The sequence below is a fragment of the Erinaceus europaeus genome, chromosome 5 (genome assembly GCF_950295315.1).
Source record: "Erinaceus europaeus chromosome 5, mEriEur2.1, whole genome shotgun sequence".
In the NCBI taxonomy this organism is placed as follows: domain Eukaryota; kingdom Metazoa; phylum Chordata; class Mammalia; order Eulipotyphla; family Erinaceidae; genus Erinaceus; species Erinaceus europaeus.
This window is the reverse complement of record NC_080166.1, coordinates 112,596,818-112,617,948: the sequence shown is the minus strand read 5'-3', so window position 1 is coordinate 112,617,948 and position 21,131 is coordinate 112,596,818. Positions and strand designations below refer to the sequence as shown.

At 43.2% G+C, this 21,131-nt stretch overlaps 1 protein-coding gene across 8 annotated transcripts in view; it reads right to left on the bottom strand.

Moving 5' to 3' along the window:
• The window catches only part of DCLK1 (doublecortin like kinase 1), a 383,977-nt gene extending 363,789 nt beyond the window's left edge, over window positions 1-20,188 (bottom strand). For 3 of the 8 annotated variants that reach the window (XM_060191631.1, XM_060191629.1, XM_016186924.2), the window contains exons 1-2: window positions 19,779-20,178; window positions 11,642-12,036 (exon numbers count right to left, since the gene is read on the bottom strand). In XM_060191631.1, coding sequence (XP_060047614.1) covers window positions 11,642-12,017 — 376 coding nt within the window. In that variant the 5' untranslated portion in view covers window positions 12,018-12,036; window positions 19,779-20,178. Of the gene's footprint in view, window positions 1-11,641; window positions 12,037-19,778 lie in introns of all 8 variants that reach the window. The other 5 variants (XR_009549996.1, XM_060191633.1, XM_060191634.1 and 2 more) reach the window with 5 other exon arrangements.
• Window positions 20,189-21,131: the final 943 nt, after the last annotated feature.

The following is a 21,131-nucleotide window of genomic DNA, read 5'->3' as shown; positions in this document are numbered from 1 at the left end:
AGAGATATCTGCAGCTCTGCTTCACCATTCATCAAGCTTCTCCCCTGCAGGTGGGAACCAGGGGCATAAACCTGGATCCTTGCATTGGATAACATATACACTCAATTAAATGCACCACTGACCAGCTCCCTCAAACAGTACAAATTCAACAAACACACTTTCTAGTCATCTAGAAGATTATGACTAGTCCCAACTATGTTTCCCCTAAGAATTATATGACTATCAATAACACAAAATAAAGGGCCAGTGAAATAGCTCACATGGGAGGATACATGCTTTACTATACACTCTACCCAGGTTCAAACACCCAGTACACCACATGGGAGTATTATTACTCTGGGGAAGTTCTAGTGCTATGCTATCTTATCTTAATCTCTATCTGAAAAAGTTGACCTGAAGTGATGAAGCTCTGATAGTCTGTCTCTCTCTCTCTCTCTCTCTCTCTCTCTCTCTGTCTCTCTCTCCCTCTCTCTTTCCCTCTCCCTTTCTCTCTCTCTCCCTCTCCCTTTCTCTCTCTCTCTGTCTCCCTCTTCCTCTCTCTCTCACACACACACATACACACTCATGCATGCACACTCACACACACACCACCACCACCACCACCACCACCAGCAGCAGCAGGTGTACTGATACAACAACTTTAATAGCAGATGTGGTTGATCACATATAGTGTGTGTATGGATGTGTGTAACTATGCCCCTAAAATCTCACAATATTGTGAACTAATGATAAGATCATTAAAAACCAACAACAGAAAAACATATGTGGGGGCTACAATGACACTGTTGTTTTGAATTATTTAGAGTGTGAGTGGATAGTGGGGAGAGATAATTGGAGGTCAGGCCTCAAGACCTGGTGTCCCTACAAGCAGGTGGCACTGGGTAAGTCCCCTAGACCTCCTCATAGCGGTACAGTCATCTCTCAGCTGCAGGCTTTTCCAGTGGTCACTTTGACTCTCCAAGTTTTTACAAAGAACATATTGGATAGTGTCAGTCAAAGTGATTTCAAATGCAAAAATGCCATTCAGATGAGGCAATTCTGGACTCTGTGTGAGTACCAACACTGCATGGCTGCAATCATGTGAGACTCATTTCTCTGACTGTACAGTGATCCTGGAAGGAAATTCAACCTTGCAATTCTTAGACATCAGCAGCACCACACATAACATACATATATAATATACAATATACATAAAATAATATATAATATACATAATGCATTGTTTCCAATAAAACCTGTCTGGGTCATCTCAGTGTGACTGAAGCATCAATGCTCCCTCAAAAAAATAGTGACCCATCATTTTACCTGGAAAAATCTGTCTTTTTAATCACTTAATTGGGGGAAATAATGATTTACAAGACAGCAGTTGGATGAGTACAGTTCAAAATTTATCTTTGTCAGAATTCTGCACTAAAGGTGTGCAATTGTTGAACTGATTGTAAATGTATATCCCAAGCTAATAATAATAATAATAATAATAAGCATAGTGGATACTTCAACAAAAGAAACTTGCTTAGCTTAAGGGAAAGTGTAATTAGAAGACTGAGAAATGTCAAAGTATTCACATTTCAATATAGAATAGGCTTTTTTTTTTTTTGCAAGAGAAAATAAACCTTTTCATGTCTTAGATAAAGTGCATTGATACTCTTGCTTCAAGCTTAACGTTGCTGTGGAAATGCTGGTTTGATTCAATCCACAATAGTGAGTGGACATTTTGTTTAATCCATGCTTTCATATAAATGGCACAAAAATCTATTTAGAGGCAGAGCTAGGATCATTAAAAATAATGATTTGATTTGGTTACCATAGTGTGATTTCTATTCAAGCCAAACGTGTGTGTGTGTGTGTGTGTGTGTGTGTGTGTGTGTGTGTGTTTTGAAACTGACTTTTGAAATGCAGTATTCTGGAAGACCAAGCCACTCTGAAAACAGCAAGAAAGAATTACTAAAAAAGCACCTCTATGAATTATTGTGTCATTTACAAACCAACAACTAAAGTTTGCTTCTATGCAAAGATAAAATCAAAATGACAGCTAAAATAGCAACTGCTTCATTCAGATAGACATAGAGGGGCACCCTGGCACCAGAGCTATCCCAAGTGCCAGTGCCACCATAGAACGTACACGTGATGCCATGGCTCAACCCTAGACTACATATGGCAAGTCAAGCACCCCACTTGGTGAGCTATCTCCTGGCCAAAACAAATTTTATCACTAAGAGATCAGTAAAAACCAATTTCTCAAAAAACTGGGATATATATGACTGAATATTACTCAGCTGTTAAAAATGATGGTCTCCTTTACCTCCTCTTGGATGAAACATGAAGACATTGTGTTGAGTATGATGAGCCAGAAAGAAAAAGATGAATATCAAAAGATCTTTAGTGGGACTTAATATAAGTAAGGGTGGGGAGGGAGGAGAAACACGAACTGGACATGGTGTATTTCACCGAAGCTAAGGACTCTGGGGAGAAGGGGGAGGAAGGAAAGGGAGAAAACTTGGGGGCCTGGAAATTGTACGCATATGTAATGGATCCACTGTAAAGCATTAAACTCCTCAACTAAAAAAGGAATCAACTCCTCTTGTTCAGAGCTCTGACTTTGAAATGAGAAAATTCCCACCTTAAAAAAAAGCTTCTCTAAGTCAGGAATATGACACCAGCTCCCAGCTTGACCAAGTCTGTGGTGAATCAGTTAGGAGTGTTCTCCCTTCACCACAGGGTCCTATATTGGTAGATTCTAGAAGTCTTCCCTCTTTCCCAGCTGTGACACCGCATGGCCACCATCTCAAAATGATATAATCACCATTCGTCATATTACTATAGCTAATAGCTACCTTCTATAGGGTTCCTTTAAGTTCAGAAAAAGGAACATTTGAAAATATCTTAACGGAGAGTGAGCTATATTGTATTTCATTTTTCTAGTGTATAAATGTTCTCACTAAAACTCTAGATATTAAAATTATCAGGTATGGATTATAGTAAAGGTTGGTAAAGATTCAAATGAACATGGAAAGCTTTGTAAGGGAACAGAGCTAAATTGCATGAAAGGTATTATCTGCTAACTAAATTACTATGAAGTATCTTCTGGATAGTTTATTTTATGAGTCTCAGTTATACATAACAACAGTTCATAACCTATCAAGAAGACCCTGATAAGACACTGTTTTGAGAAGACAATTTTGACAGTGCTATTGTAGCAAGAATTCCCAAAGCCATTTATGGATAATTCTTCCATGACATTTTTCATGTCACAATAGTACATAAAAATAAGTTGCAGGGAAAAAAATGAAAACAACAGAAAACAATAGCCTAAGAAAAATTAAGAGATTTAATATATATGTAAATTAACAGTGACAACTGGAAAGTAGAGAAACTGAAATAAAACAGGGACAACTTACTGATAACCTGTAGCACAACACTGGGTTGGCATAATGCGCAGCGCTTATTATAATTTATTAAAACAGATGATAAAAATAAAAACACGACAGAACAGAAACATATGATCCAGAACAATTATACATTGATAGGGCAGAAGTTATACAATGAAATTCCCATGCCTGAAGCTCCAAAGTCTCAGGTTCAATCCCTCATACCACCATAAGCCAAAGCTGAGCAGTGCTGTTGAATAAATAAATAAATAAATAAATAAATAAATAAATATAAACTGATTTTTAAAAAACTCTCTGGGAGCCAACAAGGCAATCTACATTTGGAACCATATATTTATATCTCTGACCCACATTCTCACTGCTAAAAATTTCTCCTACACAAATAATAGAACAAAACATAACAAAATTGCAAAAGGTGCAGACAGCATCATCCATGAAACTTAACACTTCTGAGTATTCAGTAATAGGAACAAGGCCTGACTTGGCTATTCTACAGTGTGAGAAGAATCCTGAATCGTGAGTTGACCTCACAAAGTGGAGATGTGTAGGTGAAGAGTTCATCATGAGGGAAGAGGTGATAATTGCTAAATAAGAGGCCCAGTATTCTTTGTAATTCACGGGAGAAAGACATCATCCCCCACCTCCCCCAGGTGTTCCATGAAGAAGAAACGGAATTCACACAGACGTTGGAAGTGAGACTGAGACTGAGACTATCAGAAGCAGAAAAGCAAGAAGATACCATTTCAGGTTAAAAAACAATAATACAGGGTCAGGGGTGGTGCACCTGGTTGAATGCACTTGTTACAATGTTCAAGAGCCCAGGTTTGAGCCCTCAGTCCCCACCTGCAAGAGGAAGCAGTGTTGCAGGTATCTCTCTGTCTCTGTCTCTCTCCCTCTATATCAACCCCTTCCCTCTCGATTTCTGGCTGTCTCTATCCAATAAATAAATAAAGATAATTCATAACAATAATAAACAATAATACTATGTTCAGTTGCACAGTAAAGTAGAAGAACTAGCTGTGAGATATTAATATACCTTTACAAAAAAAAAAAAAGGTGGTGTGTGCGACTCATTCTGTGTAAAGAAAAGGGTTAGAAAGGTGCTTCTATTCTTGAACAAAATTCTGTGGATACAATTAACTATTTACTGCCGTCTACTTGACCCAGGGCATGTGTATGTATGTATGTATGTATGTATGTATGTATGTATGTATCTATCTTACCAAAGCAAGCTGGACTTATTTCAGGACCAGTCTTCCTTAAGAGACAGTGCAGGATACCTTAATATCCCTTGGAAGACTGGGGCTATCCCTACTGTCACTGCTTTATGGTGAAGGCAAGGTCCTGGGAGGGTCCACAGGAGGGCTTATGATGACTTCCTGTGTGTGTGTGTCAAGGGGAGCTTCAAAAGTATCTCTGGTTTTCTCTTGTTCTCTATCTCTCTCTGTATCTAGCAGAAAGAAAAACTTGGCTTCTGGAAACAGTGGAGTCACACAGGTGCTGAGCCCCAGCAGTAACCATCTTGGCAAATAAGTAAATAAGAAAATAAGGGGGCCAAGAGGTGGTTCACCGTGCAAAGCACCTTTTTTTAACCACGTACAGGTGAGCACTGGGAGAATCAAAGGTGAATGAGTGGTGGAACAGTAGTACTATGGTGTCTCTCTCTCTTTATCTCTTTGTCTCTCCTCAACCTCTCTCCTATGTGGAAAAATATTTTTAAATATTTATTTATTTTGATAGAAAACAAAGATAAATTGAGAGGGAAGGAAAAGACCGTGGGGGAGAAAGAGAGAAACTGCTACTGCACAGCTTCAACATTAGTGAAGATTCCTCCCTGTAGGTGGGAACCAGAGGCTTGAACCTGTGCACTATAATGTGTGTACTCCACCAGGTACACCACCACCTGGTCCCTGGGGCTGGGAGGGGAAGGGAGATAAGAGTCCATAAGAAGTGGCAGAATTGTGGAGGTGCAGAGCCCCAGCAATAACCCTGGTAACCAGATAGATAGATAGATAGATAGATAGATAGATAGATAGATAGATAAGATAGATAGATAAGATAGTTTCCCAAGTGAATAAGGCTGCAAGAAGCAGTATGCTAAAAGCTGTCATGTATATGTGTCATGCATAACAACTTTCCAAGTCTTGGAAAGGTCACATGACTGTAGTGTAAAGGAATGTCTGAAGACAGAACACGGGAAGACAGAAGTCAAGACATCACTAAGACAGGTGTTGTAGGTCACAGGAGATGCCTCAGTTGGCAAAATACATGAGTGAGGCCCTAGGTTCTGTCCCCAGCACCACACAGGAACACCACAGACAGCATCAAGGGAACTCCTTGTCTTCTAGAAATGTTGATATAAAATAAATAATAATATTATAGTGTAATTATGTGACTCCATGGGTTGAGGTATGATATGAGTAGAGACAGAAAATGTCAGGTGAGGGGGGTGACCTGAAATCACAATAGGAGAGGCATTCCCTAACCCCTAACTTCAGGTGACACATAGTTTTATCCTGTAAGGCTCATTCTGAAAAGCGCTGGGACCAAATAGTGCCCGTGGGTAGGGGTTTCAGTGAGCAGGGGAGCAGAGGAGAAAGAACTCGTTTCTCATATGTACAGAGCATTAACTTATTTACATCCAGAAGACAGCTTGGCCAAATAGTTTTTCTCCTATTGCTTTAAAGAAATGCCTTGATCCTCTCTTACATTTTTCTATTCATACAACTTGTTACAAAAATGTCTGCCCACGACTGTAAAAATAGTGGTGTGAAGGGATGCTAAGCAGAATAAGGAATGAAGAAGTGAAGGTCTGAGGGCAGTTGAACTGCACTAAATGATAACTGCAATGGTGGATAATCGTGATACATTTGTCAAAACCCATACATGCACACTACCAGAAGTGAACCCCAAAGTAAAAACCATGGACCGTGAGTGATAAGGATATGTCAGTGAGGTCCACCAACTGTAACAAGCCTACTACTTTGGTCTCAGACACTGATGGTGGAGGAGGATGTTTGTGTGTACAGAAAATGGGGTATATGGGAAAAGCCTATCACTTCTGCTCCAGTTTACTGTGACTGCATATCTGCACTCTCCCCTCCTCACAATGTGCTTAACAGCGGGTAGAGAGAGTACACAGTGGTGTACCTGGTAGAATGTACACATAACTAGGTTAAAGGACCTGGTCTCCACAAGCAGTGAAGCAGTACTGTAAGGGATCTCTCACTCCCCTCCCTTCTCCCCCTTTTTTTTTCCTGCCACTGCTCTCCTGTGCTGTCCACTTGGCACTGCCTGATGCGGTAGCCGCTAGCCAGCCACAGGCCATTATTGGACACTGAAGGCATGTCTGGGGTTTGGAATTCCAACCAATTTTAATTCAAATGTAAATAGCCATGGTGATACGTGAACGGCTGTTATACTGACCTGAGGATCTCATCTTTCTGTCTCTTTTCTTCCTCCCTCCTTTCCTTCCTCCCTTCCTTCCCTCTTTCTCTTTCTCCTCCTCCTCTTCCTCTTCTTCTCATCCTCCTCCTCACCCTTATTTCTTTTTATTTTCCTCACTACTCAGCATCTTTTTTTTTTCTTACTTGACTCCCTTCTCATTTTTTCTTCTGTCTCTATGAAAAAGAAAAAGAAAGAAATGAAGGAAGAAGTAAGATATGGAAACCAGGGGTGGTGGTTTCATTGTGTGAGCACCACACCCCAGCAATAACTGATGGCAAAATGAAAGAAAGAAGAGGAAAAAAAAAAAAAAGGAAAATAAAAGAGAAAAAACAGTGTGTAGAGGAGAGAATGCCTATCCCTCAACACAACTCACTGATACCTGAGCATCTGATAATAAAACAGCAGTTAGTCAATGCTCAGGGTTTATATTGCATCTTTCTCTGAAGAATGTAAAGGCTTTAAATATTACTCCTTCACTTATCTTTATCTTTATAGCATTTACAAACCTACAGTGGAGTATAAATAGTATAAAACTGGGGGAGAAAAGGCAATATTGGAAAAATGAGGCCAAGTCTCTAGGTGAAACACTTCAGAAATAGGTCTACAATTCAACTTTCTTTATTAAACATCATGTTTTTGTATAGTGTATTAAGGAGACTTTGAAAACAAACAAGAGTGTCTCCATTTTATGTTTGTAAATCTGCCTGTGTACCTATGTGTAGCTGCACAGACAGATACACACATACAGTCATATACACACACACTTGTACTCTTATACTTTAAGCTAAGAATCAGCTCTATCAAAGTGCTTTCACCAGATTTTAGCACATCATCTGTCTACTACAGTAACAAAACCACCCTAGTAACTATGAAACCATTATAAATACACTTCAGATATGTCATTGCAATTCAGAATTTTCAGTTTGAGGTGAGAAAGGACAATTTTTGTTTTAATTACAAACTAAATACAGTAGTCACTGTAACCACTAAAAGAATTTAATTTAAAACTCAAACATCATCATGTTGGAAGAGGAAATGAGAAGCTAATAACATGCACTGACATTACACAAAATTAGTATGTACAGCCAGAGATATGAACCTAATGATGAATATGAAGCTGTGGTTTGCATTTTAGCTGACTAAGCAAAAATGTAATTGACAAAGAGGCAAATCTAAATAGTTTCTTAGCTATTTCAACACTGAGTGCAGCTGCATGCTAATTATCAATGCTAGGAATTAGGAAGAAATCTGTCTAAACTGATTACATATATATAGATATAAACATAGATATAGATATATATCACCAAGGACCAGGGAAGTAGCTCACTTGGATAGACAGTTGCCTTGCCATGTGTATGACCCAGGTTCAAGCCAGGCCCCCACCACTATGAAGGAAGTTTTGGGTTTGTGGTATCTATCTATCTATCTAAAAAAAAAAAGAGCGTGTGCGTGTGTGTGTGTGTGGTGAACTTGCCGCACTAAAGTTACCATTCAATCAGATAAGAGTCCCCCCAAAAGTAGTTCTATAATATCAAAACATTCAATTGCAGTTTTTTCATAGCAGTTGGGGAGAAATTATTTGGAGGCAAATAGAAATATTCAATGATTTCTTAGAGCACAGTCTGTCATTCCTGGATAAGTCAAGGTTGAACACATTTGTTTTGGGACCCAGGAGACAGCTGAGTCTGTTAGAGCACTAACTTGTATACCTGATCGGCGGCACCAGAAGTCAAAAGTTCAATCCCCGGCATCACCATGCTAGGGCTGAGCAGTACTTTGGTTCTCTCCCTGTCTCTCCTTGCTCTCTTTCTGATAATAAATAAATAAATACATCTTTCAAATATTTTTGTCTTCAAGAAGATGCTAATCCAGTGAAATTTCATTTTTACAGCTGAAGGGAATATACCACACATCCAGGGTCTTATCGATGAAAACTATGCTTTCTCATCTTCTGGAGCCAGCTTGCATTCAAGTCCAAATCCTGCCATCTTAAGATATGGACGATGAAGGTACCTGCCTCCTAAGATCACTGTGAGAACTAAATATGTTTCAGTATGAAAGAAACCCCCACAAGAGCATGGCTCATGTTCAGTACCTGTGAACTATCATTGTTATTATTCCTAGGCAGGACAGCAGGTCTCAGAACATGCATTCTTTGGAACCCAAGGGAAAAAAATAAAACCTAATAAGGAAGAAGGTGGTAAAGGTGCCATGATTTTGCTGGTTCCTAGCTGTTAAATACCGCTGTTTCCACCTTTCACACCCTCCTTGGTAGATGGGAAGATCTCTGGTCTTTTCTCAGTATCACCTCACCTCTGGTGGAAAACTGAAATCCCACTCCCTCATAGATGTTGTTGAAGTTACCTACTACAAAGAAAAGACTTAACCTCTGTGCTGGTGTCTGGCCATGCACCTGACCTTTACCCAGATTTCTTAGGATTTCCCACCAAAGGTTCCATTTATTTTCCAAAGTCATGAAAAGAAGAACGCAAAAATCAAAGTTGACACAGAATGATTCCACGCTCATTCTCTCCCTTTAATTTTCTGGAAGTCTCAACATGTGAATGGAAGGAAAAAGGTCAAATCAATGGGCCTTTTGGCAGGATGCCAAGTAATGAAAAAGAGAGGTGAATTCCCACAAAATAAATACTCCAAGCCCAGCATTCCCAGCATCCTCTCAAATCCAATCATGCTGGACTAGTATTCTCACCAAGGGGTAAAGAGAAAGAAATGAGGAAAAAAGCACAAGAAGCCCTCAGTTTCAAATAACACACTAACACTGAGTACAGAAAGGACCAGAGGACTGGGGACTGTGAGCAGCCAGGCCAGGGCAAGCCAAAACTCCACAGAGGTCTTAAGGGGTGTCTCCAGCTACCTGCACAGGAGCAGGTGGTGGGTGGGGGACACTGTATGCCTGACACTCATCTAAGACCCAGTAAGACAACAGAGCCTAGGAAAATACATTCAGCATAGTGACAAGTCCAGGATGAAATCAAGCTCTTTCAACGCACCAAACTTCCTTTCCTAGATTCTTATGGACTATCTAGCACTTCCCAGATAGACATACTAGTTACTAATTCCTACTGAGTTTGAGCCTGCAAGACTTCAATCCTTAAAAGCACCTCTTCAGGGGGTCGGGCGGTGGCGCAGTGGGTTAAGCGCATGTGGCGCAAAGCGCAGGGACCGGTGTAAGGATCCCAGTTCGAGCCCCCGGCTCCCCACCTGCAGGGGAGTCGCTTCACAGGCGGTGAAGCAGGTCTGCAGGTGTCTATCTTTCTCTCCCCCTCTTTGTCTTCCCCTCCTCTCTCCATTTCTCTCTGTCCTATCTAACAACGAATTGCCTCAACAAGGGCAATAATAATAACCACAACGAAGCTACAACAAGGGCCAGGTCTGCAGGTGTCTATCTTTCTCTCCCCCTCTTTGTCTTCCCCTCCTCTCTCCATTTCTCTCTGTCCTATCTAACAACGAATTGCCTCAACAAGGGCAATAATAATAACCACAACGAAGCTACAACAAGGGCAACAAAAGGGGGGAAAAAAATGGCCTCCAGGAGCGGTGGATTCATGGTGCAGGCACCGAGCCCAGCAATAACCCTGGAGGAGGAAAAATAAAAAAAATTATTTAAAAAGCACCTCTTCAATGAGTAACAACTATGCTCACTTACACTTTTGCATACATTGACTAGCAATTATTTCTCACCCAGTCCTTTTTCATTGTTTCTGATTTCTAAGGTGACTAGAGATCTTATACCCTATTTAAATGAATTGGTACTGAGACAAATAAAGTGGGAGGGGGAGTAGATAGCATAACTGTTATGCAAAGACTCACGCCTGAGGCTCTGAAGTCCCAGGTTCAATCCCTCGCACCACCATAAACCAGAGTTGAGCAGTACTCTGCTTTAAAAAAGAAAGAAGAAAGAAAGAAAGAAAGAAAGAAAGAAAGAAAGAAAGAAAGAAAGAAAGAAAGACAGGAAGAAAGAAAGAAAGAATCTACAGCAATACCACCACCCATGCCCAATCTCATCTGAGGCAAACAGTACTCAGAAACAGGATTACAGTGTTTACATAAGACATTAGGCCTCATCCACAGACCCTATCTGTGTCTTTTTTTCCATGTGAAATGTCTAAAGCATAATTACTGTAAACCTAAATTGGACATTAAAAATCATCTGCACCAATCTCTACGACTATCAAAAGGCACTCTTTAAACTTAAAAGGCAGCAGGACGTTGGAAAGAATTGCCAGAAAATCTTAGTTTTGGTCAGCATCACACTACCCAGTCATGTAACCATAGACATGTCACCTGGATTTGCTTGGTCTCAGTCTCCAGTGATAAAATTAATGGGACTGATAGCTATCGAAGGTTCTTTTCAACTCTAAAATTTCATGATCCATTAGTACTTTGTTCAAGTCCTTTCAGACATGTGATATCAAAAGTTCAATTTGTATCTTGAAGTGAACACGAAATGTATTATTAAAGACACAAAAAATGAACTTTCAAAAGTCATACAGCACCAGTGTGAGAGAAAAATATATAAAGAATGCTATAGGATTAGGTATCTTTTTTTTTTTCATTCAGCCCACTGTCATCTATTACCAATCCTAATACCATTTATGTCTTGCTCCCCCTCTCCCCCCACTTTCTACAATTCAGTACAGCAAACCCTCAATGTGAAACAATAAAGATCACAGCTATATGCTGAATTTGAACTCTTAAGAGATTACATGAAAGTTGGAGGGGCAATGTGGAAATAGGGAAACTCATCTGCTAGGGTCACTTGGGGGTTATCTCCCAGAGCTCACCTTCCACCAGTTGGTCCAGGCTGGAAATCTTCTTGAGCCCATCAATGGTATAGATTGTTCTCACTCCTTGGGGCAAATTCACGTTATCTGACAGAGTTCGGGTTAAATCAGCCAGCAAGGCCTCAAAAGATCGGAATCGGTCTGGGGAGATGGCATACACAATCCCTTTGAAGTATCGATCACCATTTCTATAGAAACGAACTTTCTTGGCCTTCTTCTCAGAGCTAAGGGTCTGCAGCGTGCGGGTTCTGTAGAAACTGCAGTGGGCGCTGTGTGTAGGGCTGGGTAGCCCATTCACCCTTGACCCTCTGCTGTATCTCTGCGCCTTATCCCGCTCATCAAAATGCTCCAGCTCCATGTCTCTGCCGAAGGACATGATGGGGTTAAAGTTGAACCTGGGAGACACAGACACAAAAAAAAAGAGATGAGTACTGAGGTTATTTTAAGATCCTGGTTTGAAAGGCTCAGCTTGAGAGCAGCTGGTGGAAGTAAGGCTTTAATTGAGGATACATTTAGAGTGAGCTAGCAAACTGGGAGAGAAAGACAATTTTTTTTTTTTTTTTTTTTTTAGCGTTTGCCCTTCTTCTGTAGCCAGTCAACAGCGTCAGGTTGAGAATAAAGAAACAGAACAAGCCCAATGGAGCCAACTGAATCCCTCTCAGTTTTGTTAGGAGGCCAGGAGGGGGTGCACCTGGCTAGGAACACATAGTACTAAGTGCAATGACCTGGGTCTGAGCCCCCAGCTCCCCATCTGCAGGGTGGGGGGCGGACATTTCACAAGCAGCAAAGCAGGTCTGTAGGTGTCTATCGTTCACTCTTCCTCTTTCCTCTCTATCCCCGCCTGCCTCTCAATTTCTCCCTGTCCTATCCAATAAAATCATGACCAGAAGCAGTAGATTCATGGCACTGGCACCAAAACCCAAGGATAAGCCTGAAAGCAAAAAAAAAAGTTTACATGTTGGCTACCTAGGTGACGTCACATCAGGCCTGAACACAGGGCCATTATTTCCCATAGTCACAGCAAACCTTCCCAAGAATTATTGTCACTATTCACAGATGTAGACACAGAGACACAGAAAATGTCTGAATCTCTCCCATTGAAGGTGTGTGGGGCCAGGTGATGACACACTGGGTTAAGCATATGTTTTACCATGAGCAAGGACCCTACCTGCAAGGGAGAAAGTTTCAAGAGTGCTCAAGCAGTGCTACAGGTGTCTGTTTCTCTCTCCCTCCTTATCTCTCCTTTCCATCTCAGTTTCTTTCTCTCTCTTCAACAAATTAATTGATAAAATATTTTTTAAATCTTAATAAACAAAAAAAAAAAAGCAAATGAAGGTATGTTTGTACCAAGAACCCCAATTCATCTCTGCCTGATTCCAAAGTCCAAGGCTCCTTTCAGGGTATCCTGCTAATTCTAAAAGGCAGGTGGGAAATAAGCTTTCTTGCCCCCATGTGGCTAAGGATAGAAGTCGTTGAGGGTGGGTACCGAGAGCGTGGACTGCACTGAACTATCATATCAGATGGTGCAATTTCTGCATGTTTTGCAGTAATGTTGATTCTTCCCATGGACAGATGGAGTACAAACTGAACCCAGCCACAGATCCTCTTTTCCCATCTCCTCTAAATTTCTCTCTGTCCTATAAAATAAAAAAGACAAAGGAAAAGAAAGAAGCAGCTAGGGGCCATGACTCAATTGGCAGAGCACTGAACTCTCATGCCTGAGGTTCCTGTTAGATACTTTGACTTGCAATGGGCCGGGTGGTGGCACTCCTGGTTGAGTGCACAGGTTATAGTGTGCAAGGACCTGAGTTCCAGCCCCCGGTCCCCACCTGCAGAAGGAAAGCTTCCCAAGTGGTAAAGCAGGGCTGCAGGTGTCTCTCTGTCTCTCTCCCTCTCTCTATCTCCCCCTTTCCTCTCAGTTTCTGGCTGTCTCTATCCAATAAATAAAGATAATTTAAAAATTAAAAAAAAAGGGAGTCGGGCTGTAGCGCAGCGGGTTAAGCGCAGGTGGTGCAAAGCACAAGGACCGGCATAAGAATCCCGGTTCGAACCCCGGCTCCCCACCTGCAGGGAAGTCGCTTCACAGGTGGTGAAGCAGGTCTGCAGGTGTCTGTCTTTCTCTCCCCCTCTCTGTCTTCCCCTCCTCTCTCCATTTCTCTCTGTCCTATCCAACAACGACAACAACAATAATAACTACAACAATAAAACAACAAGGGCAACAAAAGGGAATAAATAAATAAAATAAATATTAAAAAAAAATTTTTAAAGATACTTTGCCCTGCATATCTTAGAGTGGTGCTCTGGCTTCTCTCCCCTCCCACTCTGCTTCATGTGAAACTCTCATACATAAAACGTGTGTGTGTATATGTGTGTGTGTGTGTGTGTGTGTGTGTGCGTGTATTTTAAGGAAGGAGGAAGAAAAGAAGAAAAGGGGGGAAAGGTATAATTAGAGAGGTGGTTCAGTGGCAGAGCTCAGGACTTGCATGCATAAGGCCCCAAACTTGATCTCCTTCCTCCCCACATGTGCTCAGCTGTCTTACTCTCATAAAGTAAGTAAATAAGGTCCTCTCTCTCTCTCTCTGTCTGTCTCCATACACACACACACACACACACACACACACACACTATTTACTTATTAGATAAAAACAGAGAAAAATTGAGAGGGAAGAGGGAGATAGAGAGGAAGAGAGAAAGACAGGCACTTGTAGCTCTGCTTCACCTGCTTGTGAATCTTCCCCCTACAGGAAGAGACCAGGGGCTTGAACCTAGATCCTTGTGTATTGTGACATGTGTACTCTACCAGGTGAGCCACCAGCTTCCCTCACTCCCTCCCCCTTTTATTTTCCAGAAAAAAATTAAGAGGCCGGGTCTCTCTGCTAGATCCCTCTCTCTATCATCACTGGTCACACTCATTGGGAACATCATTATAGGCCCTTTTGTAGGCTTCTTCAGGACCATATCCTCAATGTGAAATAGCAGTGGTAAGGACTGCCCTACTCTCCAAAGGGAGGCTGGGTCATCCAACTCTGCCACTCAAGGAAGACTGGTCCTCAAATAAGGGTAGCCTAGAATGCTCCCAGTTCTGACTATGGACCATGAGCTCAGTCTGACAGGTGAGATCGGGTATGTTCAGGGTGGTATGGCCGTAGACGAGCTCAGTCTGACAGGGACTCAGAGGTTGTACAGGTTCCTGTGCTAACTATGAATGAATATGAGCCCTGGATGAGATCATCATGGTAAACAGTTAATTGCATTTATATATATTCTTTAAGTTTTTGAGCAACTCTCTCCCCTAATCCTGCTTCCTAGTTCTACTCCCAATTCTGAAACCATCTTCCCAGACAATAGTTCTCATCCATCCCCATGTTAGCTAAGTTCAAACAAATATCACACTAAGATGTAGGTTCCTAGGAATATTCCTAAAATAAATGCCCTAGCTTCCTTCTACCTGAAGGTCCCTATTTTCATCTACTCTATTCCTACTTTATGATTCCTGTTTATTAAATATGTTGAGCTGCTTTCCATTGTATTGCATATCAGCCTCCAAGTTTTAGATGCTAAGATAATTTCATCTTGTCTTCCCTGGACAGAGGACCTCACCAATGATTACTGGAACTTCACCTCTCCACAGCCCTTCCCAGCTAGGGAAAGATAGAAACAGGATATGGGTATGGATGGCCCTGACAATGCCCTTGTCCAATGGAGAAGCAACTACAGCAGTCCAAACTCTCACCTTCTACACTCCCAAAAAGAATTTTGATACATACTTGCAGATGGGGAAATAATAGGGGAGTTTCCAATGAAAGGACACAGAACTCTGGTGGCAGGAACTGTACGGATTTGCACTCCTATTACAGTTACATCCCTCATAATCTTGTAAATAAATATTAAATCACTAATAAAAAATGGAATAAGAGGCAAGGTCTACCACTAGAGGAAGTACCCAGGTGCCAGGCCACCTGGCAGTTCCATAAAAGGTGGAGCAGAGCTTCAGTGTCTCTCTTTTCTCCTTCTGTGTCTCATCTAAAAAGTTAGTAAAAAAAAGAAAAGAAAAGAAAAAAAAGAGTCCCTAACAAGGCAATGGCAAATATGGTAGAAGAAAGCAGATATGACCGCCTACAAGGACGGCCTACAAGGTTGAAGTCCCTGGTCCCACCCCACCCCCCACCTATGTGTGTGTGTTGGGGGGGCGGTTCATGAGCAGAGAAGCAATGCTTCTCCTGGAAGAAGTGAAATTACAGGAAAACATGATGATCCCCACACCCATATCTATGATCAATATCATTAAATAACTCTCAATCTTTGTGGATGAGAAAATCCAAACTTAAAAAAAATTGGTAAAAAAAATATATATATATGAGAAAGAGAGACAGAGAGAGAAGCAGACTCAGACTTGACCTCACAGTGTATAAACTTGAGAATCTACTTGATTGACATCTTTATGCCTCAGTTCCTTGAAGTATGCATGAAAAATGCCAACAATGCCCAATTCCTAGCTCATATTCAGGATTAATTTATACACCAAGGATTTCAAGGCCTAACATGTGGTCAGTGCTAGTATTCTTATTAATAAAACCTACAGCGGTATATCTGACTGCCAAAAAATGCGGGTAGGGACAGAATCCTTCTACCCTGCTGACCAGGGTAATGCCTGCTAAGTCCTCCCGATTTTCATCTCATGACTTCCTGAAAGGTTTACCTGTGCCTTTGGGTGTATAGTTTACTTTCTCTGGAGATTTATATCAGCAAGCTCTGGAGGGATCAATTCATCTAGCTAAGGGAGAGTTGATAAAGGTTTACGGTGTTGTTTTTTTGGACTTGGGGGGTTGCTAACAGGAGAATCTAGAATGTAGAAAAAGCTCAACATCCAAAGAGAAAGAAATTAAAATAAAGAAAAAAAAAAAAAAAACACTGAATTGGGATATAAGGGAATGGAAAATCTAGGCAAGAGTCTTACAAGAGCATCCCCAAAACCACCAGGTAGATAACATCTCCTTTCCAAAGGTCAGTCCACACTAAACAAAAGTGCAGCCACACCTCTCTGACCTTTCCTTGACCCTCAATCAACTTCTGATCCTTTCAGAGTGGCTACATATTCACAGCTCAAAAGCCCTGCTAGGGATTGCAGTGCTCCTGAAATAAATGGAGTGGAAACTGCTAGTACATATTGAATGTCTGTGATATGCCTGACACTATTATTCAGCAATCAATTATGCGTACTATGCTAAAAACATCTCTTAGAAACCTGCCAACAAAGTAACAAGTTTGTTGTTCCTGAGGGTGGGAGTCTGATATATCCAGGGTTCCCAAATTATAACTCAGGGACTTGGGATTTGAACCAACTGACTCTGAAAAGCAGGCTCCCCTTCTAATCTGTCCTTCATGCTGTGTACCAGTCACCCAGACCCTCTGAGACTAACTCTTTGTCACATGTGAAGTAGGACTTTTAAATCCCTCACTCTGAATTAGCTCTGTGACCTTGTGTGGGCCACTAGGTTGCTAGACTGCCCTGGGCACAGAGAAACCAGGGCAGGGCAGGGGGCCACCAGGCCTTTACACGATCTCTTCACTGTCCCCACTGAAGGGGACCTGGGAGGAGCAACCTGTGAAGTGTCTTTTTGCCCAAATATAACAACTATCTCATCCATGTCTCTTAATAGCTTGTAATAGTGTGTACTTGTATTTTCCAGAAGCAGCAAATCAGTATATGAGCAAGTATGAAATAGTTTGATTATGAACTTAGATATCTTCAAAACTATTCTCAGTGAATAGTAGTCACTCTTTCCAACAGCTACTATGTGACAGAACCAATATTTTGCCCACAAAATCAAAAACGATCCTAATCTTTATTCTCTTTGTTTTTTCAATGAGCTCATCTGTCTTCTACCAGGGCTGTGTGGGTTTGAAGAGAGGGAGGAAACTTCCTGTGTGTCCCCATCAACTTGCTACACTTGTCAAACTCCCTAAATGATAAAGGCCAGATTGGTTTTTGAAGGTTTTATTTTTAAAGGCATTATCTGTTTAGCCCCTGGGGTTCCTTCCCAAATCTATATTAGAAAGAGAAAAAAAAAAAAAAAAGGCTGGACCCTGTCAAAAGATGTCACCATTATGTCACTAGGGAGAGTTGTGAGAGGCTCTCAGCTATTGACAATTTGCGGAGGTCACATAATTTAACAACTGTTGGCCTCCACTAGAGCCCAACAGCAAAAGAAAAAAAAGGGGGGGTCAAGTTTAGAACAGGGAAAAGTTGATTGTTTTATTCTCTGTGTACTTTTCCTCAAACTATATACCATGTTCAGCTTCACAAGGGCCACTGTTTTTTCTCCCCACTAAACCTGACAAGAAGTAGGAAATGACATTGGCAACAAGACACACATACAGTGAAGTCACTTTCAAGATTGCAGCTACCATCCAATGAATGTGGGAAAAGGAAAAAAAAAAAAAAAAAAAAAAACCACCCATACTACCCACCCTAGTGTTCCAGAAATTACATGCAACATCAGATTACCAAGATCTTCTTGAGTTAGTGACATATTTGTGCCAAAGGCTCCTGAAGATGCTTCTCCGGCCTGCAGGGGTTCCCCTTTCTGATCAGAAAGCCCACTGAAGCACCCTGTCACATGTTCACAGTACATACATCGGGGGCTAAGGACCTGGGCACGAGTGTGCCATGGAAACAAGAAGGTAACCACACCTCAGTCACAGAGATCACAGACACTTGGGTGGGGAAAAGAGAACTGACTCTCTGAATCATTCTCACACACACGCTGCCAAGCCAGGAAATCAGCAGCATCCTTGATTGTTCTCTGTGGAATATCTCACCATTTTGAGGAACCTCTGTATTCATCCTTCTCCGCGTGAGCACATGAGGTCTTGTTTCAGAGATTTACACACACAGAGTCACAGAATCAAGAAATAATTTGGCATAAACGGCACCACATCTAAATAGATGCTGGATCTGGAAGGCCCAAGGTATATTTTGCCTGTGGGATTAGGATGCAGATGGATAGGCAAGCATAGTGGAAGAAGATACAAATACACCCTCAGAGTATATGCATTGCCCTGAGCACATTCACCGGCTGTGTGAACCTTTCATGAGGTCCTTGCACATGCCACCCTTCTTAAAATCCCTTCTGATCCTCGTGTATGTGATATCTCATACTTAAAACGCTGTCCTACTTTCCTTGTCCATAAAAGGTGATATATTTAGAAGCATTCACAAAACGTATTCACAGAGCACCCTGCAGCATGGCCTTGAACGCGTGTGCACCATAACCAGCACACACACACACACACACACACACACACTCTCAGGGCCAGAGAAAAGGAGCTAGTTGAATGAAATCTTTCCTCTTCTCCAGCTCCTACCAGCATCTCCTTAACTAACCCAGCGGTGACTCTGCTCTGCGCAAACCTGCTTTTCAAAAAGCAACCTCTTTTGTGGGGCAGTGGGGGGGGGGGGCGGGCTATACGTGCTCCCACTAGGAGGAAAAATGCCATTTCCTCTCTACAGGCTTTTAGCACTGCAGGTACTCATTTGTGCACGAGGCTGCCTGGCTGTCCCACTCATTTGTGCACGAGGCTGCCTGGCTGTCCCCAAGGGAACTTAAGACCCTGCAAATGGACTGGCAGCATCCACACTGCAGCCCCCAACCACTCACGGATCGGCCCAGCCTCCAACACACACACAATCACACAATGAGAGGCCTGGCCCCGGCCACTCCTTCCAGGCGCAGACTTGGTCCTTGCTCCGCCGGCCAGTTGTGACAATGGCACACACCTCTCCTGGACAACTCCGTCCTGTCCACTTACAACAGGGTGCAAAGTCTGCAAAGACCCCTGCTCGCCCGGCTCCCTGTTTCAAGTCCGAAACAAAAGAAGCAGGTGCCAGCAGCCCGGGCCGCCCGCACTCGCCGCCTCCAACCGGGCCAGGCTGCCCAGGGCGCCCGCCGCGGAGCCTTTAGAGGAACCTCAGGCTGGGCGGCGGCTGCGGCACAAGGGGGCGTCCGCCCGGCCACGGCATCCCGCGCCTCCAGCTACTGCGGAAGAAATAGGCGCTGCTGCGGGGCCCACGACCATCCCTCCCTACCACCCCCAACCCCGCAGCTCCCTTTCCAAGCAAAGGCAGAGCACGCACCGGTCCCGGAGAGAAGCCGCAGGGGAGTCTTTGTGGGCACGCACGGGGCGGCTGCTGTTGCTGTCCTCGCCGGGCTGGGCGCGGCCGGGGCTGCGGGGCGGGGCTGGGCGGCGGGCTAGACCGGGCTGAGCTGCCGCAGCTGCGGGGCGCGGGCGTCTAGGCTGCAGCCGCTAGTGGAGGGCTGTGCCTTGGCGCGTCCTCATTGAAATGCGGCGCTCCGCTCAGCTCGCTCCAGCGTCTCTCTCTCTCTGGAGGAGGGCGGCGGCGGCGGGCGCGCTCCCTGTTCTCGTGGCTCGCTTGCTCGCCCGCCCTCCCTGCACCCCCTCTTCCGCGTGCACGCCAGGCGCCCCCGCCCCTCTCGGCAGGGCGCACCCACCACGGCTGCGCCCAGGTTCCCTGCCCCCCCCCCCCGCGCGCGCCCGCCGCGGTGACCTCTGCGTTCAGATCTCCGACAACCCCCCACCCCAAACTTCCTCTCCTCCCCCACCCAGAGGTGGTCTGCAGATGAAGACAGTTTGGATGGAGGAACTGAGAGCAGAAAACATGGACCAGGCCAGGGTCTGAACGAAAAAAAATGTACCATGCATAGAGAGGTGAGGAGTGACCCTAGGGAAGGTGTGGCCCCCTGAGTAAGGGGTAGGAGGTCTGCCCTACCCCACCCACTTTGGTGTGGCCCTGTGGTATGACACCTTTTCCATCACTATGGAAGCCAATGCAACAGCCCTCTGGTCACTTTTTGCTTAGGATGAATCCGTGCCTAGAGAGACAACCCAGACTCTTCCAAACTGCAAGCCGTGCACCTTGCTGTCATTCTCAGCCCCTGCCCAACCGAACTGGGCAGGACCAGATGCGCACATAGATCACACAGTTTACCTCCACTGAACCCCAAGATTTGAAACAGCCTTGAAACAGTGACCGCTCTTAGAACAGAATATGTCACACTAAGCTTTGGATACTGGTGGTTTCTCTATTGGACACCTATGGCTGCCAAGATGGGAAGGGCAGCACTGGTGGAAATGTTCTCAGCACCTAGGCTGCTCACAGCTTCCTATATAGTTTGTGCAGGAACGGTTGTGGGAGTAGCTGCAGGGTCCCTGATTCAGTAGACAGCTTGAATTTTGGTCTAAATTCCTGACTTGCAACCTTGATATTGGGACACATGTTTCTCCCAAACTCATATTCATATACAAATGCATACATATATTTTCCTCGATCCCTGTGCTTGCAGTTTTCAATGGAAACTTTTTTTTTGTCTTGCACCCTGAACCCAGCTATGTAACTGAGTCTTAAGTACTGATAGGAACTATTCTGGAATATTTTCAAAGTATTATGTAAATACTAAATAATTACCAT